The sequence below is a fragment of the Nerophis ophidion genome, linkage group LG16 (genome assembly GCF_033978795.1).
Source record: "Nerophis ophidion isolate RoL-2023_Sa linkage group LG16, RoL_Noph_v1.0, whole genome shotgun sequence".
In the NCBI taxonomy this organism is placed as follows: Eukaryota; Metazoa; Chordata; class Actinopteri; order Syngnathiformes; family Syngnathidae; genus Nerophis; species Nerophis ophidion.
The window spans coordinates 10,624,042-10,651,592 of record NC_084626.1 but is presented as its reverse complement, the minus strand read 5'-3'; the positions used below and the strand labels follow the sequence as shown (position 1 = coordinate 10,651,592).

General features: G+C 40.7%; 1 protein-coding gene across 1 annotated transcript; it reads right to left on the bottom strand.

The window, feature by feature from the left end:
- Positions 1-1,444: 1,444 nt before the first annotated feature.
- bysl (bystin-like) lies at positions 1,445-27,551 on the bottom strand. Its single transcript, XM_061874210.1, has 7 exons — positions 27,170-27,551; positions 21,629-21,782; positions 21,424-21,562; positions 18,831-18,964; positions 18,591-18,751; positions 9,258-9,360; positions 1,445-1,987 (listed from the first exon to the last, which is right to left on the bottom strand). Exons 1-7 carry the CDS (start codon positions 27,429-27,431, stop codon positions 1,633-1,635), a joined length of 1,308 nt encoding a protein of 435 aa, XP_061730194.1. The 5' UTR covers positions 27,432-27,551; the 3' UTR covers positions 1,445-1,632.

Sequence of the window (27,551 nt, the reverse complement as noted above, 5' to 3'; positions counted from 1 at the left end):
GCTGTTTCTGTCATCAAACGAACGAGATTGCCATGCATACTTGGTCAACAGCCATAGAGGTTACACTGAAGGTTGTGATATAAACAACTTTAACGCTCTTACTAATATGCGCCACACTGTGAACCCACAACAAACAAGAATGACAAACATTTCGGGAGAACATCCGCATTGCAACAACATAAACAGAACATGACAAATACCCAGAATCCTATGTATCCCTAACTCTTCCTGGCTACATTATACACCCCTAGCACCCAACCCCGCCCACCTCAACCAACGCACAGAGGGGGGGGGGGGGGGGGGGGGGGGGGGGGTTGGTTGGGTCTTGAGGGGGTGTATAATGTAGCCAAGAAGTTAGGGATACATGGGATTCTGGGTATTTGCTCTGTTGAGTTTATGTTGTTACAGTGAGGATGTTCTCCCAAAATGTGTTTGTCATTCTTGTTTGGTGTGGGTTCACAGTGTGGTGCATATTAGCTAGAGTGGTATATAGATACACTATACCATCACAGATGCTGGCTTTTCAACTTTGCACCTAGAAAGTCCTGATGGTTCTTTTCCTCTTTGGTCCGGAGGACACGACGTTCACTATTTCCCAAAAACTATTTGAAATGTGGACTCGTAAGACCACAAAACACTTTTCCACTTGGCATCAGTCCATCTTAGCTGAGCTCGGGCCCAGCGAAGCCGGCGGCCTTTCTGGGTGTTGTTGATAAATGGCTATGGCTTTGTGTAGTAGTTTTAACTTGCATTTACAGATGTAGCGACAAACTGTAGTTACTGACAGTGGTTTTCTGAAGTGGTCCTGAGCCCATGCGGTGATATCCTTTACACACTGTCGCTTTTTGATGCAGTACCACCTGAGGGAACGAAGGTCCGTTATATCATCGCTTATGTGCAGGGATTTCTCCAGATTCTCTGAAACTTTTCATGGTATTATGGACCGTAGATGGTGAAATTCCTAAATTTTTTGCAATAGCCCGTTGAGAAATTTTCTTCTTAAACTGTTTGACAATTTGCTCACGCATATGTTCACAAAGTGATGACCATTTCCCAATCCTTGTTTGTGAATGACTGAGCATTTCAAGGAAGCTGCTTTTATACCCAATCATGGCACCCACCTCTTCCCAATTAGCCTGCACACCTGTGGGATGTTCCAAATAAGTGTTTGATGAGCATTCCTCAACTTTATTAGTATTTATTGCCACCTTTCCCAACTTCTTTGTCACATGTTGCTGGCATCAAATTCTAAAGTTAATTATTATTTAAAACAACAAAAATATGTTTATCAGTTTTAACATCAAATATGTCTTTGTGGCATATTCAACTGAATATGGGTTGAAAATGATTTCCAAATCATAGTATTCCGTTTATATTTACATCTAACACAATTTCCCAACTCATATGGAAACAGGGTTTGTAATAACCAATTCTCTTGTCCAACTTTTACAGATTCAATTAGCTTTTAATTCAAAATCCTGCATCAAAACACATTAATAACCAGATACACGCACAAGTCAGTATGAGCATACAGTCCAAGTCGTTATGAACCCCTGTTGAGATAACTGTGTGTTTACACAGTTAAGAGTTAACAGTCCGAGTTAAAGAATGACGCCAGAAAAAAAATAACACTTAGTCCATATCGACGCAAACAGGAAGCCCGATTTCAACATCCCGCGACTCTGAATTCTGCAGTTCTCTGCGGATCTCGGCGCAGAGCTCAGGGTGTGTTTGTATCTTAAGCAGCTCCAGCAGGGCCACCTTCTGTTCCGAGGCCAGGTCGGCCTTGTAGCGCTGCGCCAGCGTGAGTAGACTCTGATGCCAGAGCACAGGAAGCGTGCGCTTTTCGCTGCGGAAGGACAGGAAGTGAGCCACCAAGGCATCTAGGACACGGAAAGGCAGGGCGTATTTCTTGTCGAGCAACAGACGCAGGAAAATGCTGTTGGCGCCGTTGTAGTCCATCTCTGCCAACTTGAGCAGGGCAGCGCTGAAAGGAAGGAGACAGGAAAAAAAGGCATGTTGTGCAATTGTCTACCAAAGACACTCAACAACAAATTGTATTATCTTAATAAGTCGGTGTATTGCATTTTTTCTTTATTATTACTATAATATAAAATCAATTATTTTTCTCTAACGGAAGGGTCTCAAACATACGGCCTGCAGGATAGGTTTGCTAAGTATAAAAATGTACCTGAAATTTCTAAAAGAAAAAAACTGCTGTTCTAAATGTGTCCGCTGGATGTCGCAATTCTTTGTATCTTTGTAAATGCTACATATGTTCAAAATGAACCCCATGATGTTAGTGCATCAGTCGAGGAAAATGGGCAAACTACATAAATAACATACTGTAATTTGATTTTGATATTATTTTTTTATCTTGATAGATTGAAAATAAACACCTATGAGTTGACTGATGAACATTTTCACATAATTTATTCAGAAAAATATAAATAAAGACAAATAAAGATAGAATACTATTAATTGCAACATGCAAGTGTCAAAAACACCCTTACAATTAGTGCAATTTCAGAATGTGCTTGTTCTATTTTTAAACAAAGAAAACAATCTGAAGTCGTCTTTATTTTTAAGTTATCGTGCCAGTTTGTCCAACTTGGGAATAGATTTTTCTCCATCTGGCCCCCGATCTAAAATGAGTTTGAGACCCTTGCTCTAAAGTCACAGGGTCAAGTCTCCAGTGTTCTAGTAAAGTGGTACATGAAGAGCGTCAACACGCTTTCTCACCAAGGATGCCAAAAACATCCGACGCCAATAAGGCTTATTCGGGACTTCAAAGCAAAATAACATCCGACATGATGCTTGTTATATTATATTTTTTTTATCATATAATATGATAACAATATAATACAGTAATAGAATATATTACTACACATTATATACAGTATATATAATATGTAAATATTACATATACGTTATATTGATAATAGGGTACATTTTTAGTCTACTTTATACCTTTTGTTTTCACCCTCTTTTTGTGCCCTTGTGGGCATTATCCTTTCCATCCTTATTCTTTTTTTTTTAATTAAATCAACATAAAAATACACAAGATACACTTTCAATTAGTGCATCAAACCCCCCCAAAAAAGGAAAAAACCCTTCCTTCCCCATTCACACTCATCCACACCCACTCACACAAAATTCTAGTTCCCAGAATATATATAGCACAGTCTGCAAAGGACACAGTCCCTAAAACACGCATGATTGTATGTGCCGCCGGTCCACTAACATTATCATTAATTACTATTTTTATGTAATTATTTTATATTATTTTACTTTCTTTTTTATCCGAGAACATTTTATTCATTTTCTATATATCTTATTTTATTTTATTTATTAAATATAAAAAAAACGACCTTATCTTCACCAGACCAGGTTGTTAATTAAATTAGACTTGTCTAAAGGTTTTTAAAAACCATCCTTATTCTTTCCATTTTTTGTAACTGAGCTCCTGTGTGGAACAATTTCCCTTGTGGATCAATAAAGTGTGTCTGCTTTGTGCTGGGAGATAAGGCAGAAAACTGTTTTATAACAATTGATATCAATACTTATTGATATTCGCTCATGACCTATCGAAAATAAGGACCTATCACCTCAGCCATCAAGGCAGAAAGGAAAGGAAATGTCAACACAACTATGGAAAACAATCAACGTAAATAAAATTCTAAAACCACATTTAACACTTAACAATAAGCTCTTAAAATGAAGGTGCAAAAATAAGATACCCTATTTCTTTGAATAGCCACCGGGGCGCTAATTAATTTAAAACCTCTTCTCACTCCTGCGCCTATTCAAGGTATGTGGTAAAAGTAAGCAGGCGTTAATCATTTTAAAACCTCTTCTCACCCCTGCGCTTACCAATGGCATGCAGTAAAAAGTTGAATGTGATAAAAAAAAATAATAAAATATTAAACAATTCTTCAGCAGCCGCGGCTCAGTGGTTGGGGACCACTGCACTACAACATGTCATCGCGCCCATCTTTGCATCATGCTATCTGCGTGCTGGCCGGACGCATGCATTTCACTGCTTCTTATACGAGATTGCAATGCATACTTGGTCAACAGCCATACCGTTTACACTGATGGTTGTGATATAAACAACTTTAAAACTCTTACTAATATGCGCCACACTCTGTGAACCATCACCAAACAAGAATAACAAACACATTTCTGGAGAACATTGGCTCTGTAACATTATAAACGCAACATAAGAATTACCCAGAATTCCAATGCATCCATGACTCTTGGCTATATTATACACGCGCCCCCAACCCCGCCCACCTCAACCGACGCACGGAGGGGGCAAGATTTATGGATGCATTGCATTCTGGGTAAGTGTTATGTTGCGTTTATAATGTGTTACAGAGCCAATGTTCTCCAGAAATGTGTTTGTTATTCTTGTTTGGTTAGGGTTCACAGAGTGTGGCGCATATTAGTAAGAGTGTTAAAATTGTTTTATATCACAACCATCAGTGTGATCTGTATGGCTGTGGAACAAGACCCCTGGTTTACACATAGTAAAAGCAAAAAAACCTCCTCTGCCATTTTGATAATGACGGCAGGGGAAGCGTCACTTATGTCGTCATGAATTTGACCCGGCGGTAAAAGTAAGCATGCGCTAATAAATTTGGGGAGCGAGGTTTACCCGGCAGTAATTCAAGGCAGGCGCATATTGCATGCCCGGCGGCTATTCAAGGAAATAAGTTATATATAATAAATGCTTGATTAAATGGGCCTTTACGGCCCTAACTTTCCAATGTATTCCAAGCATAATATCCCACCCTCTTACAAATTCTACAACGTAATAACGTGCACAACGTGCGTATGGTAACACATGCATGCCCATTAGCTTTGTGTGTCGTAAGTTAATATTAACGATTTGGACAGTCAGTGTTAGCTATCATTGACTGTATAGAACATACATAACAATGCAAATTGTTCCTTGCTTCACTTGAACTACAGTGCGTAGGCGTGGACAAGACCGGGTGAGTGACAACCGTAAACACAAATCATTTTGTGTTGTTGACGGCGTGGCGAAGTTGGGAGAGTGGCCGTGCGCAACCAGAGGGTCCCTGGTTCAATCCCCACCTAGTACCAACCTCGTCACGGCCGTTGTGTCCTGAGCAAGACAAGACACTTCCCCTTTGCTCCTGATGGGTGCTGGTTAGCACCTTGCATGGCAGCTCCCTCCATCAGTGTGTGAATGTGTGTGTGAATGGGTAAATGTGGAAGTAGTGTCAAAGCGCTTTGAGTACCTTTAAGGTAGAAAAGCGCTATACTTGTACAACCCATTCATCATTTATTTTAGTAAGACTGGTAAAAATGAGTAAACGTTAGTATTTTTTCAAAGACAGTATAATACCTTTTTTAATGAATTAGTATCACAGTACTTTAGTACCGGTATAATGTACAGACCAATTTTAAAGTGAAATGTCTCCCCTGCTCTCGTCGACCACGGTCTGGTAGCCAACAAGCAGGAAAGATACAGTACTTGCAATTAGTTACCTCCCTGTTTAAAGAGTCACCTTTATTGTCAGATTTGAAGCCCAGATACCTCCATATTGCACTTCACCTCTTTATTAACCAGTAGAATTGTAGTTTTTTGCCATTTTTCCTCTCCAAGATGTTGTCACTTGTATGCACTTTGTGTGTGCGTTTTGACACACACTATATCATGCGCCTCGGCTCTGTAGTCACCGCCGCAAAGCGGCACTCAGATGTTAGTGCGGTACCGGTACTTTTCAAAGGTGGTATAGTATCAATTTCAATTGATTACTACCGCAATATTTTATTAGTACCGGTATACTGTACAACCCTAGTACCTATGTTCACATCATTGAGTGGTCTGCTGTTTCCTTGATTCCCTGCTCCTTGAAAGTTGATTGTAGATCATAAATCATTCCTCTCGCTGGTACAGAAAAACGGCTTAAGACATATTTCGACAAGTTGGTACACATTGACATCCAATTTAGACCCAGGAACAAAGTAGAGTGAAGTGAATTATATTTATATAGCGCTTTTTTCTAGTGACTCAAAGTGAAACCCAATATTTAAGGTACATTTAGGGATGTCCCGATACAACTTTTTCACTTCCGATACGATACCGATAGCCTTGAGTATTGGCCGATACCAATATCAATACGATACGATATAGGCACGAATCATACATGTATTTATTCCTTATTTTGTTGTGTGGAATGTTAGAAAAGGCTTGATAAAGTGATGTTACTGTTACTGATGTTGTAGTGTTAAAACAGAAAACAATAGTCAGCAAGAGTAGGTATAGGAAAAACTGACCCATTTATTATTAACCAATTGGTTACATAAATTTTAACCTTCAACATAAGAATATCACCTCAACAAATCCAATAAAAACAAAATGTTATATTTAAAGTGCAAAATAACCACTAATACAAACATAATTATACAATTGAATAGAATAAATTAAAAATAAATTAGAAGACCCTGAAAAATAATCTAAATAAATCAAATTTTAAAAAAAAAACCTTTTAAAGTGCAAACAATTCAGGTTCACTTCAGTTATTTTTTTACTGTCAGCATATGTTGGAAACAACTGTGGGCAGGGACAAAAACAACAAAAATAACACAATATTGTCCACCGTCCAACTGCTCTAAGTTAAGAGTTCACAGCTCCAGTTTCACTGACTGTCTGTGCCCAAAACAATGTAGTAATTACTCCTAGTCTTCACTGAAGAATAGTGTAAACACAATAAACATATCACTCTAATAACAAGAGCATAAAACAAATAATAATAAGTCAGTGCTGGGGTATATAATTTTGTCTACAATGCAGTGGCGGCGAGGAATAATTTAGCGAGGTTCGAGGTGCTCCATTAAGCGTTTAAACCCGACATTACTCACCACCGACAGGTGCTGGTCATCAAGCACAATAAACTGCACTGTCTTTTCTGTTACGGCTATTGCCTTTTTGCTGTCCCGTGGTAGTTTGTCACGTCTTGCAACGCTTTCGGCCAGCGTGGGTTGCTGAAGCGAGCCAGAGGTTTGTTGCTTCGCCTTGCTGCTCTCGCGAAAATCCTCATGATCTTTTTTGTGGTTTTTTTTCAAATGTGCGATGAGGTTGCTTGAATTGAACCCTCCTGGTTCTGTCCCTCCACGGGACACTTACGCCTGACAAATGTTGCATTTAGCGGTAATGTCTTTGTCCGAGTTTACGTTAAAATATTTCCACACAGCGGACATCACTACACTTTGCTGCAAGCACACGCGTTGTCGTTGTTGTGATCACGTGGGCTGTTCATGCTGGATCAGAGACGCTCTTCTTCCGCGGCCGGCACCAACGTTAATTAAGGGGCATTGCCGCCACCTACTGTGTTGGAGTGTGATCAAACCAGAGTCACCTATTATAGAAGTGCTGGAGCGGTAAATGGACAGCTTATATCGGAGCGCTTATATCGGAGTTTTTAGATTCAGTCCCATAAAATCCGATATTCACTTTTTTGGCTAATATCGGACTGATTTCCGATATCAATATCGGATTGGGACATCCCTAGTTACATTTAAACCAGTGTGGGTGGCAGTGGGAGCAGGTGGGTGAAGTGTCTTGCAACGGCAGTGACGAGGATGGCGGAATCGGGGATCGAACCTGGAACCCTCAAGTTGCTGGCACGGCCACTCTACCAACCGAGCTATACCGCCCCAAAAAGATGCTTTGTCACCCCCCCACCCAACAACCACCACCACCTTAATGGAGGTGTTTGGATGTTTTTAAAGGACTTAATAGGCACAATAGATCGGCTTCCATAAACTCAATTTTTTAGGCAGTTCTTTGATCTCATAAAAAAAAAACATCCGTCACAATTGATTGTGAACAATAAGCAAAGTTTTTAAAAAAGTGCAGCTTCCATTTAAAATGTTTTGACGTACTTTGCGGATTGTAAATACAATTGGATATACAGTGGGGCAAAAATGTATTTAGTCAGCCACCGATTGTGCAAGTTCTCCCACTTAAAATGATGACAGAGGTCTGTAATTTTCATCATAGGTACACTTCAACTGTGAGAGACAGAATGTGAAAAAAATAAATCCAGGAATTCTCATTGTAGGAATTTTAAATAATTTATTTGTAAATTATGGTGGAAAATAAGTATTTGGTCAACCATTCAAAGCTCTCACTGATGGAAGGAGGTTTTGGCTCAAAATCTCACGATACATGGCCCCATTCATTCTTTCCTTAACAAGGATCAATCGTCCTGTCCCCTTAGCAGAAAAACAGCCCCAAAGCATGATGTTTCCACCCCTATGCTTCACAGCAGGTTTGGTGTTCTTGGGATGGAACTCAGTATTCTTCTTCCTCCAAACACGACGAATTGAGTTTATACCAAAAAGTTCTATTTTGGTTTCATCTGACCACATAACATTCTACCAATCCTCTGCTGTATCATCCATGTATCCATTTTGGTATAAACTCAACTCGTCATGTTTGGAGGAAGAAGAATACTGAGTTGCATCCCAAGAACACCATACCTACTGTGAAGCATGGGGGTGGAAACATCAAGCTTTGGGGCTGTTTTTCTGCTAAGGGGACAGGTCGATTGATCCGTGTTAAGGAAAGAATGAATGGGGCCATGTATCATGAGATTTTGAGCCAAAACCTCCTTCCATCAGTGAGAGATTTTAATGGTTGACCAAATACTTATTTTCCACCATAATTTACTAATAAATTCTAAAAAAAATTCCTACAATGTGAACTACTGGATTTTTTTTTCAGATTCTGTATCTCACAGTTGAAGTGTACCTATGATGAAAATTACAAACCTCTGTCATCATTTTAAGTGGGAGAACTTGCACAATCGGTGGCTGACTAAATACTTTTTTGCCCCACTGTAGTTTAATGAATACAAAGAAACACAAATAAGCATATAAAGTCAACTTGTTTTTCCACCATACTCGTACTTAAAGGCCTTAGAATCCAATTTTTGGATTCAAGACTTTTTAAGAGCTTGTGGATAACCCGCAAACATAAGTTCTAATTAGACAGTTGACGCTCAGAGAAAAATTTGATTGACCAAAATGTGCGGGGAAGTTGCTGGTAGCGCAGGATTTGTGGCGGTTAATTAAATTTGTGTGAACTGGCACAATCGCGACCTCGCAAATTCCTGGAGGAACTGGTTTGTAGCTGAGCTGGCACAATAAAATGCTACATTCATAAACAAGACAATAACCTGTGCGTGTGTGCCTTTCTCAGGAGGCAGAATCATTACCTGGAGTGGAGCACAGGGATGGAACACTTTGTGAGGATGCTTCCGATGATGATGGCCTCTCTGAGGGTACACGTCCCAGATTCACACAGCGGTATCAGTATACCTGAGGGACAAGGAGGAAAAAAAACATTAAGTTGTGATGTAATATGTTATCATTTGATTACTTTGGGGACACATTTGGATAGTATACATGATTAACATGTTCTATGAATAAATCGTACTTGCATTTGGTTGTAGATTAGGTCTCATTGACATTACTTTTATGTAACAGTCATAATTCCTCAAGGCTGGGAATACCTATCATCGCATTTGCAAACTTTATAGATGGCAAGGCAAACAAACTTAACACACACGCACGCACACACACACACACACACACACACACACACACGCACGCACGCACGCACGCACGCACACACACACACAAGTAATACTTGCTCTTCAGGTGGTGAACATGTTACACAACTCTTGAATGTTAAATTGTCATTTTTAAAGCTGAACTCTTGTTTATTCTGTATTGAATAGAATAACACAAATGGCAAACTATATTGACTTGATGATGGGATGTAAATGACATATAGCAGTGGTTTTCCGAGTGGAAGGCGCCAAAAAGCCTAAGGAGGAAGCGCCACAGCTTGAGGTAAAAGAAAAATATGCTCAAAAAAACCTGCTGAGCCAAACAAATTCAGTTATATTCATACAAAGAAAAGTGGAGTTGAAGAAGACAAGATGGCGCCGGCATGGCCCGGCTGCAGTCTGTCTGCTCTGCTCAGATTAATGCTAACTATAGTTTTAATTGGTGCTTTATGCCAAGATATAGCTGGTCTAAGGCCATGTCCACATGAACACAGAGTTTCAGTTATGCATATTTGGGGTTAAAACGATCTCCATCCACACAAGTGTACCGTATTTTCCGGACTATAATGCGCACTTAAAATCATTTTTTCCCCTCAAAACTCAACAGTGTGCCTTATGTATAGAATAATTATGGTTTTGCTTACCGACCTCGAAACTATTTTATTTGGTACATGGTGAAATAAGTGTGACCAATAAATGGCAGTCACACATAAGATACGTGTAGACTGCAAAATGACTCAGGTAAACAACACCAACGTTTTATATGTTTGATTGAAAATATAGAACATTACACAGAGTGCTCAAAAATCTATCAAAATGTTTTAGTATGACTTTGGTAAGCTTTGACGCCGAATCGCTCGATGGATTCAACATGCTTCAACATACGAGCGTTAATATGATGTGTGTAAAAGGTAAGACATTCTCTGGCATTTAGTATTGCAATATAATGCAAATGCAACTTTTCTTACCTTCTGGTACCGGCTGATTTGTATTTGGTATCTGCATAAGTCCTGAAAAACTGCGCAAATCCGCTTTTGTAGTCCTGTCGATAAGCTTTTTCTTTTTCTCTATCTTCTTATGGGAAATTCATTCTCCGCTGTTGCCATTTCTAATATAAAGTGGTGTAAAGTTCTTACTTATATCTGTCAGTAAACTCGCCATGAAAGCGCTGAAACATACCAGTGTAGTGAGTTTACATTATTTACTCATGGAACTTTAGTTATTAGAGAGTTCCGGTCGGATGTTTTGTCACGGGACAAAATTCCGGTGTTGTTGTTTCCTGATGAGGAGATGCTGCTCCGTTATTGATTTAAGTAAAGTCTGAATGTCGTTAAAAAACAGTCAGCTTCATCTTTTGACACTTCTTCCACCCCCGTCCTTGCACGCTACACCGCTACAACAAAGATGACGGGGAGAAGACGTTGCTGAAGGTGAGCCACGTAATCAAGACTGCCCACAAAACGGCGCATCCTCAAGCGACTGTCATAAGATCTGTAAAACACAATCTATGCAACATTTTGACCAAAGAACCACCATTACATGTTATGTAGACCACAAGGAAGTGTTTTCTTTTTAGAAAAAAACTAATAATATGACTCCTTTAATGCGCCCTATAATCCGGTGCGCCTTTTATGTGAAAAACGACCGAATATATTCATATGCAGTGCTCCTTATAATCCGGTGCGCCCTATGGTCTGGATAATACAATAGTTTCAAAACTGTCTACACACAAACACATACACCATTTAATTGCTTGGTCACTTTCAACGCGCGTGCACGGTCGTGGCTGAGCTCCATCTACAAAAATGGAAGCAACACACTTAAGTGAACTTCATGATCTAGCGCTAAACAAGGACTAAAAACATGAGATAATGTTGCATCTTTTTTATGACGCAGAGCAAAAAGTTTTTTTTGTCAAAGTTGCCCCTTTAGGTGGAGGTTTGACAGCGATCGTAACCAAAACAGCTGGCGGGAGTGTTGCAAAGCACATTTTGATGTCTCTTTTTTATTAATTTTGAGTGAAAAGAGCAGCATGTTTACGTTCAAACATACAGTAAGTCCTTTTATAGTGTGTTTAAAGGCAACAAGGCAATATTGTTGACCTTTGAAAATGACAGGGCATAACCGTGACGTCATCACAAGTCTCCATTTGTGTCGTGTACACGCATATGCTAAGCAGAGCGTTTTGAAAAGCTAAACTTTGGCCAGTGTTTGCAAAAGTCTGCGTTTTTTAAGACAAAAGTATGTGTTTGCATTTGGACAAGAGGCCTAAACGCAGAAATAAGTATAGGTTTAGTAAGTATCCGTGTTTGTGTGGACATGACTTCAGTGTATATGACCGTCAGACACTATTTGATCTGAGCAAAACACAACAGTGTTTTTAAAGGGGAACATTATCACCAGACCTATGTAAGCGTGCAGAAAAAAGACCATATTTTTTTTTAACCGCTTTCCGAACTCTAAATGGGTGAATTTTGGCGAATCAAACACCTTTCTGTTTATCGCTCTGGAGGCGATGACGTCAGAATGTGATGTCGCCGAGGTAATACAGCCGCCATTTTCATTTTCAACACATTGTAAACATTGGGTCTCAGCTCTGTTATTGTCCGTTTTTTCGACTATTCGTCGGTGTGTTGTCGGAGGGTGTAACAACACTAACAGGGAGGGATTCAAGTTGCACCACTAGCCCGAAGATGCGAAAGTGTTTGCCGCCAGATCCCCATTGAATGTGCGGGAGTAACTACACATTTTACCGGCGATGACAGACATGGCACAGAGATGTATGGATAACCTGCAGATGCATTTGCAACGATAAAGTCAACGAAATCAAAAAGGTGGGTTATGTTGATGTTGACTTATGTGCTAATCAGACATATTTGGTTGCGGCGTGACTGCCAGCTAATCGATGCTAACATGCTACACTAATCGATGCTAACATGTTATTTACCGGCTATGCTAAAGCAGACATGGCACAGAGATGTATGGATAACCTGCAGATGCATTTGCAACTATATTACGTTTACTTCCACCCACATTTAATGCGAAAAAACACTTACCAATCGACGGATTTAAGTTGCTCCATTATCACAAAATGCGAAAGTCCTGATCGTTTGGTGCGCACATTTTACCGGCGATGTAACGCAGCTATTCGGCCATGCTATGGCTATGAATAGCGTCAATAGCTATTCGCTCAATTGCTTCAGTTTCTTCTTCAATACTTTCATCTCCAACCATCTGTTTCAATACATGCGTAATCTGTTGAATCGCTTAAGACGTTGAAATCCGAGTCTGAATCCGAGCTAATGTCACTATATCTTTCTGTGATATTCCCATTGTTTGTTTACACTGGCAGCACTGTATGACATCACAGAAAAATGGATAGTGGTTTCGAAGATAGCGAAAATAATGCACTTTAAAGCTTTATTTAGGGATATTCCGGGACCGGTAATATTTTGAAAAAAACTTCAAAAAATACAACAAGCCATTGGGAACTGATTTTTATTGTTTTTAACCCCTTTGAAATTCTGATAATTTTCCCCTTTAAATATCAATAATGGGGACCAAACGTCATAACACCCACCGCATCTGGCGCTTACCCACAGGTAAGCGCCAGAAAGCAGCCTAGGAAGCGCGGTAAACGTGAAAGATTTCGTGTGAAAGTCGAGGCATACTGCAGATCTACTTCTAGAGTTGGATTACAGTGGATTCAGCCCGTTGTGCCAGCACGACTGCACCCCGGCCTTGGTCACTTGCCGCTGGAGACGCCACAGTGTGGATTTTGGATGCCTGTGCCGCAGCTCCCCGCGGGATAACTAAGATCTGGCGCCCCGTCTAGGCCTACTGAATGCTAGATCGCTAGCGAACAAGACGTTTCTCCTGAATTAATTTTTTACCACATGTAAACTACATCATATGTTGCTCAAAGCCAGTGAGTTTACTGCCTTTTCAGAACTTTTACATCCTGACTGCGCATTTTTGAGAACACCACATATCTAGAGGTGGAGGGCGAACAACAGTGCACAAATCCAGCTTTATCTGCCGGAAGGTACCAACAGATTCTTTTTTTTCCTGCTTCGAGCGTCAGATCTTTATTATAAAACTCGATAATCCGATCTTGTGCGCACTGGTGTACCGCCCACCAAAATATGATAAAGACTTCATACAAGACTTCCCAGACTTTGTAACAAGTCTAGCTTTGAGCTACGATCAATTTTTTTAATGGCTGGGGATTTTAATATCCATGTTTGCTGTCAGTCACGACCCTTGGCCAAAGACTTTTTAAGCACAGTAGATTCTTTTAAATTTGATGCAGCTGGTGTCGAGCTCGACACATGAAAAAGGACAAACGATGGACCTTGTGTTATCTTTTGGCTGCAATGTTTCTGAAGAAGAAATTGTTGAAACACATTCCTTGGATCAATTTTCTATAACGTGCTTACAGAGCCACGTTACTCAGTACGTATTTGCACGCCACGTACGCAAAATGAACCCGCAAACTGCATCATTGTTTTCCGAATCAATCACCTTATCCGAGATCCTATCTCATTGTGATTTGCTTAAATCCACCCCAGATGAACTGCTCTCTTATTTTGCATGGAGGTCCTGGACACAGTGGCCCCATTCAAACAGACATGCACCAAACCAATGACGCAGGGGTGGCTGAACAAGACCTCCCACGAGCTCAGACGTACATGTCTCTACAAATATCAAGGGACAGTCTAGTAAAATATCAAAGGGCTGTCAAAGCAGCAAAAAGCACCTATTTTTCTCATCTTGTGTCTAAAAATAGCCACAAACCACAGGTGCTATTTAACACTTTGAATTCACTTTTTAATCCACAGAACTGTGGGGCCTTCTTCTACTTTCTGTGAACAATTTTTGATATTATTAAAGAGCAAATACTAATTATCAGATTGTGCCTTCCTGCTGCTGTAGTCTCAGTAGAAAAATGTCTTATTGACCTTGTGTGTTTTGAGCCAGTGTCCCTCCCTGACTAAACTAAATAGTTCAATAGATAAAACCTTCTGTATGTCCACTGGACATTATTCCATGTCGGCTTTTTAAAAATGTTTTAACTCTATTGGGCCTTTTATTTATTTTATCAGCACCTCCAAGTCCGAGTCCATGGTTCTCGCCCGGAAAAGGGTGGAATGCCATCTCCGGGTTGGGGAGGAGACACTGCCCCAAGTGGAAGAGTTCAAGTACCTAGGAGTCTTGTTCACGAGTGAGGGAAGAGTGGATCGTGAAGTGAAGTGAAGTGAATTGTATTTATATAGCGCTTTTCTCTAGTGACTCAAAGCGCTATACATAGTGAAACCCAATATCTGAGTTACATTTAAACGAGTGTGGGTGGCACTGGGAGCACGTGGGTAAAGTGTCTTGCCCAAGGACACAACGGCAGTGACTAGGATGGCGGAAGCGGGAATCGAACCTGCAACCCTCAAGTTGCTGGCACGGCCACTCTACCAACCGAGCTATACCGTGAGATCGACAGGCGGATCGGTGCGGCGTCTTCAGTAATGCGGACGTTGTATCGATCCGTTGTGGTGAAGAAGGAGCTGAGCCGGAAGGCAAAGCTCTCAATTTACCGGTCGATCTACGTTCCTATCCTCACCTATGGTCATGAGCTTTGGGTCATGACCGAAAGGATAAGATCACAGGTACAAGCGGCCGAAATTAGTTTTCCTCCACCGGTTTCCCTGCTTAGGTTGTTGCCCACGCGACCGGACCTCGGATAAGCGGAAGAAGATGGATGGATGGATGGGCCTTTTATTGCCCAAACTCCTTGAAACATGCCACTAATCAAAAAGAATAGCATTGACCCCAATATTTTATACAATTTTAGACCAATCTCAAAGTTGCCAATTCTTATCCAAAGTCCTAGAGAAGGTTGTTTATGATCGACTTCTTTTTTATCTTAACTCGAATGATATTGGGGAAAAGATTACAATATAGCACAGAAACTGCTCTTTAAGAGACTTTAATGACCTGCTTTTAGCTGTGTACTCAGGTCAATCTGCAGTTCTTGTGCTTTTAGATTTGACTGCTGCTTTTTATTCGATAGATCACAGCATTCTTTCAACTCGCCTTGAGTCTTGAGTGGGTGTTAAGAGTAAAGATCTAAAACGGTTTCAATAATTTTTGACCAGCAGGATTCGTTCTGTAAACTTAGGCCAATACTCCTTCTCTGAGTCTGCCCTTAAGTATGGTGTACCCCAAGATTCAATTTTGGCACCTATCCTATTTTCTTTATACATGCTTACCCTGGGTGCTGTTTTTAAAAAGCGATATGTCTCTTTTCACTGTTTTGCAGATGATATTAAAATATATGTAACTGTAAGCAATAACCACGTTGATATGGCTAGTCTGGAGAACTGTTTGCATGATATTCGGGAATTGGTGGAGGCCAATTTTCTATACTTTGCAAAAATAAAACAGAAATTGTCGTATTTGGTCAAACAAACCCACTGCAAGGACATGAGAGTGTTATTGGGGACGACGTGGCGCGGTTTTAAGAGTGGCTGTTCCAGCAACCTGAGGGTTCCTGGTTCAATCCCCACCTTCTTCCATCCTAGTAACGTCTGTTGTGTCCTTGAGCAAGACACTACACCTTTGCTTCTGATGGGTGCTTGTTAGTGCCTTGCATGGCAGCTCCCGCCATCAGTGTGTGAATGTGTGTGTGAATGGTTGAATGTGGATATAGTGTCAAAGCGCTTTGAGTTCCTTTTAAAAGGTAGAAAAGCGCTATACAAGTACAACCCATTTACCATTTATTGGTCGTCTGTCGTCATATTGCCACTCGTCAGCAAGAAGCCTTGGAGTTATTTTTGACAGCTCGCTTAAAGGGGAACATTATCACAAATTCAGAAGGGTTAAAACCAATAAAAATCAGTTCCCAGTGGCTTATTTTATTGTTTTTTTCTAAATTTTACCCGTCCCGGAATATCCCTAAAAAGCTTTAAAGTGCCTGATTTTCGCTATCTGTGAAGCCAACGTCCATTTTCCTGTGACGTCACGTAGCGATGCCAATACAAACAAATGGATAGCACAGCAAGATATAGCGACATTAGCTCGGATTCAGACTCGGATTTCAGCGGCTTAAGCGATTCAACAGATTACGCATGTATTGAAACGGATGATTGGAGTATGGAGGCAGATAGCGAAAACGAAATTGAAGAAGAAACTGAAGCTATTGAGCAAATAGCTATAGTTGTATTTGGCCATGTTTGCCTTAGCATCGCCGGTAAAATATGCAGACCAACGATCGGAAGTTTTGCATCTTATGACACTGGATCAAGTTAAATCCATTGATTGGTAAGTGTTTGTTTGGCATTAAATGTGGGTGGAGGGAAACGCTGGATATAAATACAGTTTCAAATGTACATACAGCTAGCCTAAATAGGATGTTAGCATTGATTAGCTGGCAGTAATGCCACGACCAAATATGTCTGATTAGCACATACGTCAATGTCAACAAAACTCACCTTTGTGTTTTATTTGACTTTATCGTTGGAAATGCATCTGCAGGTTATCCATACATCTCTGTGCCATGTCTGCCTTAGCACCGCCGGTAAAATGAGCAGACACTCTGGCACAGATTGTCGGCAGATTTCTTTGACTTTATCGTTGGAAATGCATCTGCTTTGAGTGTCGCAGGATATCCACACAATCTTGCCATCTCTGTAGTAGCATAGCTTTCGTCAGTAAAGTGTGCAGAACAAACGACTGACCATTTCGTCGGCTTTCCCTTAACCCTCGTATTTTGAACAAATTTTGTCCAATTTCTTGCCACTTTCGCATCTTTGGGCCAGTTGTGCAACTTGAATCCCTCCCTTTTAGTGTTGTTACACCCTCCGACAACACACCGACGAGGCATGATGGCTCCAAGGTTCCAGAAAATAGTTGAAAAAACGTCAAATAACAGAGCTGAGACGCGGTATTTGTAATGTGTTTGAGAAAATGAAAACGGCGGCTTTATTACCTAGGTGACGTCACGTTCTGACGTCATCGCTCCGAGAGCGATAAATAGAAAGGCGTTTAATTCCCAAAAATTCACCCATTTAGAGTTCAGAAATAGGTTAAAAAAATATATGTTCTTTTTTCTGCAACATCAAGGTATACATTGACGCTTACATAGGTCTGGTGATAATGTTCCCCTTTAAGCTCAACAGAGAAACCAGCTGTCATTAAATTTTGCTTATTCTTGCTATGACTCCTTACAAAAATAAAACAATAAATTCCACAGGGTTTGAAAGAGCTATCCATGCATTTGTGTTGTCAAGTTTGGATTACTGTAATTCTTTGTAAAACCAAACAACGTGAGCACATTAGTCTTGTACTGGCCTCCCTTCATTGGTTCCCAGATACTTTTAGAGTTAATTTTAAAATTGTATAAACATATTGTTTTCAAATGCTTACACCAAGTGGCCCCACCCTATCTTACTGAGCTGCAGCAGCCTTATTCGCTAAGCAGGACCCTGAGGTTGAGATAGAACCTTCTCGATGGCAGGGCCGAGACTGTGGAACAACCTTCCACGATCTATTAGATCCTCCCAGTCTCTGAGCCAATTTAAAACATATTTTTACTCCCTGGCATTCAAATCCAGTTAGGCAGGATATCTTGGTTGTTTTTGTTTCTTGTTTTATACATTTTTATTTGTTTATTACATTTTATTATTTTATGTGATGTATTTTGCACTTCTTGTAAGGTATATTTATTCATCTTTTTGTGCTACAATGTAAATGTGACGCCGTGTGCACTTTTTTTTTGTTTCAAATTGTTTCTTATGTCTGTCTGTACAGCACTTTGGCCAACTGGCGTTGTTTTCAAATGTGCTATATAAATAATTCAATTGAAACTGGACAATGGTCAATTACGTAAATTAGACAACGTAATTTGTTAAAAATATGTCTTCTACGGATTTCAATAGATTTGGCTAATTTTTAAATTAGTGAGCAATCGCTGTTTCGCCTCACCTTTAAACCACGCCCCTGGTTTGAACAAGGCCTTCTTCAGAGCACTGTAGAGGTGAAAGTTGAGCTTCTTGTACTCCGCAATGTCATCCCGAATTCTGGGCAGCAACACCAAGTTGTAAAACCTTTGCGCCATTCTCTCTTTCAGATTGGATGAAAAGATTCTACAAGAAAAGCCCAAAAAACTTTGTGATGTGCGTCGCATGGTTCTGATGAAACTCCTCACTGAGGTAGGGCACTGACCTTGTGGCTTGATACATGGCAGCTGCAGTCCAAGTCTCAGGCTCAGTCAAATAAAGGACCTGCTCCCAGTTTGAAAGCGATGGTATGATTTTGAAAGCCTTTGGCAACTTGCCGCTGCGATATCTGGACAGGACCTGAAGTCAAATGAACACGACTTTAAGTGTGGCTAACAGGGTTTGTACACATTTTCCATGGCCAAATTCAAACTCTTTTTAAGGACTTTCAAGATCAATTTTCCAATTTTTACAGTACCCTTCAAAATGCGAAAACCAGTGTGAATAAATTCATAGCCTTGTTGTTTGAGGTCACCTAACGCTGTCTGTAGGACAAATACGGAAAATCTGCTAAAACCTAAACCGAACATTGAACCAGCAGTTATCATTAATTGAATGGGGCATAAAAATTGAAACAGTGTTACTGTTGACTATTCCATGTCATTGCTGTTGCACATGTGTCTCAATTTGTGTTGTTTTTCAAATTTCTTGTTCGGTATAGCTCGGTTGATAGAGCGGCCGTGCCAGCAACTTGAGGGTTGCAGGTTCGATCACTGCTTCCGCCATCCTAGTCACTGCCGTTGTGTCCTTGGCACACTTTACCCACCTGCTCCCAGTGCCACCCACACTGGTTTAAATGTAATAATTAGATATTGGGTTTCGCTATGTAAAGCGCTTTGACTCACGAGAAAAAAAGCGCTATATAAATAAAATTCACTTCACTTCACTTTTCTTCCTTACATACTCAATGACATCAAACAGCACAAATTGATTCACACCGTATTTGTGCTTGTAAACTGCATAATGTGAAATAAATACATGCACCCTCACAATGTCAATTTCACTCATTTATTAACAAAATTCTTCCACATTAATATAAGGATAATAAATTCAAGGAAAATATTTTGTTTGTTTCATAACACCTCAGCCACCTTTCATTAAGCATATTTAGCCTTATAACTGTGGCTATGATAACAAATTAACAAAAAACAAAAAGGAAACTTTTTGCTTTCACTGAGGTAGCCAGACAAGTTAAGTAGACAACGAAAATAATACAGCAAGAAATGCATACAACTATGTTGTCTAAAAACTACGAAATCATTCGTATTAAATCAGCTCTAAGTTGTGAAAAAGGTTACAAATTATACATCAAATGACCTTCACAGTAAAAAAAAAAAGTCCAATAATGTAACCGTTTTAATGCAATAAACCAAAACGACAAAATGTAACTGGTTTGCTTTAACAGAGAGTTAAGTAGACAACCAAAATAATGGAGCAAATAATACATCGAACAATGTTGGATTTCCTTTTTGCATACTTCGCAGCAGGCTACACACGTGGATTTGGTCCACGTTTTATCCAAAGTTTGTCATTTTCCATCAAAAATTCATTAAAACGACAACCTCCCGGCATAATGGACTGATGCACAACTGTCCTCTTGGGGGCGACAAAGAGCCATATATAGGCTCTGGCATGACAACAACCTAATGTAAGGGCTCTTGGAAAGTCAACAGATAAAGCCTGTAGCTTTCAATTTAAAGGAAACGTGTGTTTAATTTTTTTCCATTTAATAATTAGCCTACTGAGTCAGACTGCCGAGAAATATTATGAACATTTCCAAGCATTTACAAGCACTTCACCCTAAATTCAAGCATTTTTCAAACCTTGAAAAGTAAAGATGTCAGATATTATCAGACTGCCGATATTATCAGCCGATAAATGTTTTAAAATGTGATATCGGAAATTATCAGTATCGGTTTCGAAAAGAAAAATGTATAACTTTTTAAAACGCCGCTGTACAGAGTGGTACACGGACGTAGGGAGAAGTTCAGAGTGCCAATAAACCATAAAGGCACTGCCTTTGCGTGCCGGCCCAATCACATATCTACGGCTTTTCACAAACACAAGTGAATGCAACGCATACTTGGTCAACAGCCATACAGGTCACACTGAGGGGTATAAACAACTTTAACACTGTTACACATATGCGCCACAATGTGAACCCACACCAAACAAGAATGACAAACACATTTCAGGAGAACATCCGAAACGTAACACAACATAATCAACAGAACAAATACCCAGAACCCCTTGCAGCACTAACTCTTCCGCGACGCTACAATATACCCCACCTGCTACACACTAACCCCCCCCTACCAACCTCAACCCCCTCATGCTCTCTCAGGGAGAACATATCCCAAATTCCAAGCTGCTGTTTTGAGGCATGTTAAAAAAAAATTAAGCACTTTGTGACTTCAATAATAAATATGGCAGTGCCATGTTGGCAATTTTTTCATAACTTGAGTTTATTTATTTTGAAAAACCTTGTTACATTGTTTAATGCATCCAGCGTGGCATCACGACAAAATTGGGCATAATAATGTGTTAATTACACGACTGTGTACATCAGTATTGGTTGATGTCGGAATCGGTAAATAAGAGTTGGACAATATCGGAATATCGGCAATAAGCCATTATCAGACATCTCTATTGAAAACACAACATTAACATACGAGCATTATCAAGGTTTTTAAGCACCCATAAGAACCCTGGGCTAAATTCTTGCAGCTATACATGTTGTGTTGTCCAGTGAAACTCACCTTACTGACACCTCTGTAGACTTCTACAATCCTGGGATCCAGTTGTTGGATGGGACAACCGGACACTTCAGACATCACTGTCCCAACTTCAGTCTGCTTCTCTGTAATCTTCTCCATAATAATGTCCGCTAGGGTCCGCCTGCAAAACCCAAATGTGGTCATTTATGTCCAAACTCTACTGAGATAAAGTCAATATTGTCCTTGCCTCATTGGCGGGTTCTTATTCATGAACATCTGAATAGCTTTCTCATCGTCGGGGTCGACCACAATTTCGGTGTCGCACTCAACCGTGTCACCATCACCAGCGGCTCCCATCGCAAGCCACTCCTCGTCCGAATCCGCATCCTGGGACTTGGAACCTAAACAAACCAAACAAAGTAATACAACAAGTCAAAAACATGCCATGCTGACTCGCCCCACAAAACATGTGTTCATGTAATCAAGACTAGTCCAAAGAAAAGTCAATAATAAATGATAATGAGTGTCTCGCCGGCCAAGGCAGGATTGCTAACTTACCTGGTGTGCAAAGCTACTGGGGACGGGTAGAACAAGAAAATTATACATTAAATCTCATGTTAGCATTTGGCAAGATCACATTTTTTAGGCAAACCCAGTGTAAATGTGTGTTTGACGATATATGTCCTGTGATTGACAGGCAACCAGTACAGAGTGGAAATGTAACGATTACCAGTATAATGATAAAGCGTTGTAATATTCCATACGGTTAGTACTTCCATCTCCAATCATAATTATCCTAAAACCGTCATTGAACACCACACATTGAAACACTTTGTGAATCTGCACATATCCCAGAGAAGCATCTAGCATGCTTATTGCTTAAATGCTAGCGTGAATAGAGGGCTTTGATTTTTTATGCTAAAATTATCCCACAATGCATTGCCATAACAAAAGGCTTGTGTCATCATTCACAATAGCGCTACACATAATATTTCCAAACTATTCTAATGGAAATAACACTGATACGATGGAGAAATACTGTGAGTCATTAGATAACATAGCACCGCTAAAGTTAAAAAAGACTCAAAAAAAGCGCACCCCGTGGTTTACAGAAGAAACTAGAGCTCAGAAATTATTATGTAGAAAGCTGGAATGCAATTGGCGCACGACTAAACTTGAGGTGCACCATCAAGCATGGAGTGATAGTTTAATAACTTATAAACGCATGCTTACCTTAGCTAAAGCTAAATATTACTCAAATCTCATCCACCGTAATAAAAACGATCCTAAATTTTTGTTTAGTACGGTAGCATCGCTAACCCAACAAGGGACCCCTTCCAGTAGCTCCACCCACTCAGCTGATGACTTTATGCAATTCTTTAGTAAGAAAATTGAAGTCATTAGAAAGGAGATTAAAGACAATGCGTCCCAGCTACAACAGGGTTCTATTAACACTGATACGATGGTATATACGGCGGATACTGCCCTCCAAAATAGTTTCTCTCGTTTTGAGGAAATAACATTAGAGGAATTGTTACAACGTGTAAATGGAATAAAACAAACAACATGTTTACTTGACCCTCTTCCTGGGAAACTGATCAAGGAGCTCTTTGTATTATTAGGTCCATCAGTGCTAAATATTATAAACTTATCACTTTCCTCGGGCACTGTTCCCCTAGCATTCAAAAAAGCGGTTAGTCATCCTCTTCTTAAAAGACCTAACCTCGATCCTGACCTCATGGTAAACTACCGACCGGTGTCTCACCTTCCCTTTATTTTAAAAATCCTCAAAAAAATTGTTGCGGAGCAGTTAAATGAACACTTAGCGTCTAACAATCTATGTGAAACCTTTCAATCCGGTTTCAGGGCAAATCACTCCACGGAGACAGCCCTCGCAAAAATGACTAATGATCTATTGCTAACGATGGATTCTGATGCGTCATCTATGTTGCTGCTCCTCGATCTTAGCGCTGCTTTCGATACTGTCGATCATAATATTTTATTAGAACGTATCAAAACACGAATTGGTATGTCAGACTTAGCCCTGTCTCGGTTTAACTCTTATCCTACTGATAGGATGCAGTGTGTCTCCCATGACAATGTGACCTCGGACTACGTTAAGGTAACGTGTGGAGTTCCCCAGGGTTCGGTCCTTGGCCCTGCACTCTTCAGCATCTACATGCTGCCGCTAGGTGACATCATACGCAAATACGGTGTTAGCTTTGTCTGTTATGCTGATGACACCCAACTCTACATGCCCCTAAAGCTGAACAACACGCCGGATTGTAGTCAGATGGAGGCGTGTCTTAATGAAATTAAACAATGGATGTCCGCTAACTTTTTGCAACTCAACGCCAAAAAAAACGGAAATGCTGATTATCGGTCCTGCTAGACACCGAACTCTATTTAATAATACAACTCTAACATTTGACAATCAAACAATTAAACAAGGCAACTCGGTAAAGAATCTGGGTATTATCTTTGACCCAACTCTCTCCTTTGAGGCACACATTAAAAGCGTTACTAAAACGGCCTTCTTTCATCTCCGTGATATCGCTAAAATTCGCTCCATTTTGTCCACTAAAGACGCTGAGATCATTATCCATGCGTTTGTTAAGTCTCGCCTCGACTACTGTAACGTATTATTTTCGGGTCTCCCCATGTTTAGCATTAAAAGATTACAGTTGGTACAAAATGCGGCTGCTAGACTTTTGACAAGAACAAGAAAGTTTGATCACATTACGCCTGTACTGGCTCACCTGCACTGGCTTCCTGTGCACTTAAGATGTGACTTTAAGGTTTTACTACTTACGTATAAAATACTACACGGTCTAGCTCCATCCTATCTTGCCGATTGTATTGTACCATATGTCCCGGCAAGAAATCTGCGTTCAAAGGACTCCGGCTTATTAGTGATTCCCAAAGCCCAAAAAAAGTCTGTGGGCGATAGAGCGTTTTCCGTTCGGGCTCCAGTACTCTGGAATGCCCTCCCGGTAACAGTTCGAGATGCCACCTCAGTAGAAGCATTTAAGTCTCACCTTAAAACTCATTTGTATACCCTAGCGTTTAAATAGACTCCCTTTTTAGACCAGTTGGTCTGCCGTTTCTTTTCTTTTTCTTCTATGTCCCACTCTCCCTTGTGGAGGGGGTCCGGTCCGATCCGGTGGCCATGTACTGCTCGCCTGTGTATCGGCTGGGGACATCTCTGCGCTGCTGATCCGCCTCCGCTTGGGATGGTTTCCTGCTGGCTCCGCTGTGAACGGGACTCTCGCTGCTGTGTTGGATCCGCTTTGGACTGGTCTCTCGCGACTGTGTTGGATCCATTATGGATTGAACTTTCACAGTATCATGTTGAACTTTCACAGTATCATGTTAGACCCGCTCGACATCCATTGCTTTTCTCCTCTCCAAGGTTCTCATAGTCGTCATTGTCACCGATGTCCCACTGGGTGTGAGTTTTCCTTGCCCTTATGTGGGCCTACCGAGGATGTCGTAGTGGTTTTTGCAGCCCTTTGAGACAGTAGTGATTTAGGGCTATATAAGTAAACATTGATTGATTGATTGATAAGAAGTCCCTTCGTCCTTTTAAGGATAAAACAGACATAACTGGATGTATGTCCAGGTCAGCTGTGATTCCACATAGCAAAAAACGTTGTCCATTTGTGGAAGGAGAGACAACGAGAATGCGAGCTACCGTGGATGGGATAAAAAAAAAAAAGGTAGCGTGTGCTTTGCATTACCTGGCTGTTGAGGGAAGACTATGGAAGACTGCGAATGCTTTAGGACTGGCAAATCAGACTGTATCAGTTATTGTCCGTCATGTATGTCGTGGTCCAGAGTATATAAAGTCACCAAAAACAAATGGACAATGAAGGTGAAGGCAGAAAAATGAAGAATGTCCTGACCACATATCTAGATCCCTAGTTTGATTGATGTTCTTTATCACATTGTGTACTTTCGTGTCCAATCAAGATTTGATAAATGTATGATGGCTCAGGTGTGAATCACTACAATAGGGCCCCACAGCACACTAAATTCCAGTTAATTGGAATACCACAACACTGAATATTGTTCAGATAAGTTACATTTAAGAACTTGCACACAAAGCAACAGTGGAGGTGACTATGATGTGCAGATTTTCCGCGCATGCGTATCAGATCTTGTTGCGTCGTCTGACAGAGGGGGTCTTTAAAGGCCTACTGAAACCCACTACTACCGACCACGCAGTCTGATAGTTTATATATCAATGTTGAAATATAAACATTGGAACACATGCCAATATGGCCTTTTTAGCTTACTAAATTGCAATTTTAAATTTCCCGCGAAGTGTCGTGTTGAAAACGGTATGATGACTCGTATGATGACGCGTGCGTTTGACGTCTCGGGTTGTAGCGGACATTATTTTCCAGCCCAATCCAAGCTATAAGTAGTCTGCTTTAATCGCATGATTAAACAGTATTTTGGACATCTGTGTTGCTGAATCTTTTGCAATTTGTTCAATTAATAATGGAGAAGTCAAAGCAGAAAGATGGAGGTGGGAAGCTTTAAGCCTTTAGCCACACAAACACAGTCGGTGTTTCCTTGTTTAAAATTCCCGGAGATGAAGCTTTACCATGGATCAGAGCAGTCAAGCGAACATGGATCCCGACCAAATGTCAACCGGCAGTTTTCAGGTGAGAAAATTGTGGTAATAAGTCAGCTCTTACCGGACACATCAGCAGAGCTTCCGTCTTGCTGCAGCTGCGTGACTTCCCTCAGAGACTCTGGCGTCAACACACCCGTGGCTATACCCCTCTGCTTTTCAGGTACTTTACAATCTCACTAAGACTAGTAACACAATAGGCAGATAAGGGATTTTCCAGAATTATCCTAGTAAATGTGTCTAACAACATCTAAATCGCTCTCACCGCCCCCCCGCCCCTTTTTTTTTTACTTTTTTTATTTTCTAGTCCTTCACTTTAAATTTCCTCATCCACGAATCTTTCATCCTCGCTCAAATTAATGGGGAAATTGTCGCTTTTTCGGTCCGAATAGCTCTAGCTGCTGCTGGCTATGGTTGTAAACAATGTGAGGATGTTAGGATCCCTACAGCCCGTGACGTCACACGCACATCGTCTGCTACTTCCGGTAAAGGCTATGCTTTTTTATTAGCGACCAAAAGTTGCGAACTTTATCTTCGATGTTCTCTACTAGGGACGGCGTGGCGCAGTGGGGAGAGTGGCCGTGCGCAACCCGAGCGTCCCTGGTTCAATTCCCACCTAGTACCAACCTCGTCACGTCTGTTGTGTCCTGAGCAAGACACTTCACCCTTGCTCCTGATGGGTGCTGGTTGGCGCCTTGCATGGCAGCTCCCTCCATCAGTGTGTGAATGGGTAAATGTGGTAGTGTCAAAGTGCTTTGAGTACCTTGAAGGTAGAAAAGCGCTATACAAGTACAACCCATTTATCATTTATTTACTAAATCCTTTCAGCAAAAATATGGCAATATCGCGAAATGATCAAGTATGACACATAGAATGGACCTGCTATCCCCGTTTAAATAAGAAAATCTCCTTTCAGTAGGCCTTAACGACGATTGTTGTGTGTGGACGGATAAGGTTAGGTGGGATTTACCCTGGATAACATTAGCCGGCTTAGTGTAAACAGAAAATGGAAATAGTATCAGTTGTTATTGAATAGCACAATATTTTTAATGGTATTAAAATAAAAGAGTAAAAAATGATAAACCAAAACCAATTAATCATGTTTTTTTCTTCTAACATACAGTTAAAAAGTAGTTTTTCTCTTACCGAGTACCGTGACGGGTGCTTTCTTCTTCTCAGGTGCGATGCCATATTCAGTCTGAAGTTCCTCCTGTTGAATCCTGGCTTGATGCAAGATCTTCCGCGACAGGCGCTCGTCCACGTACTTGTCTTCGTCCTCTCGCCGACCGTCCCGGCTCTTCACTCGGCCTTTGGCTCGTATGGTGTCCGCCTGTAGCATCTGGTCCACCAGCGTCTCTGTCTCTCCTCTCTTTTCGCCTCCACCTTTGGATTTTTTAAATTTCGGCATGGCTCTTTTTTGTTTAATCGGTACAAATAAAGGTAATATTCGTCTAAATACTGTAAACAGACATGAGCGTCACACGTGCAAGGGTCCTGCAGGGCGGAAATGACGTTACGCTGCGTCACA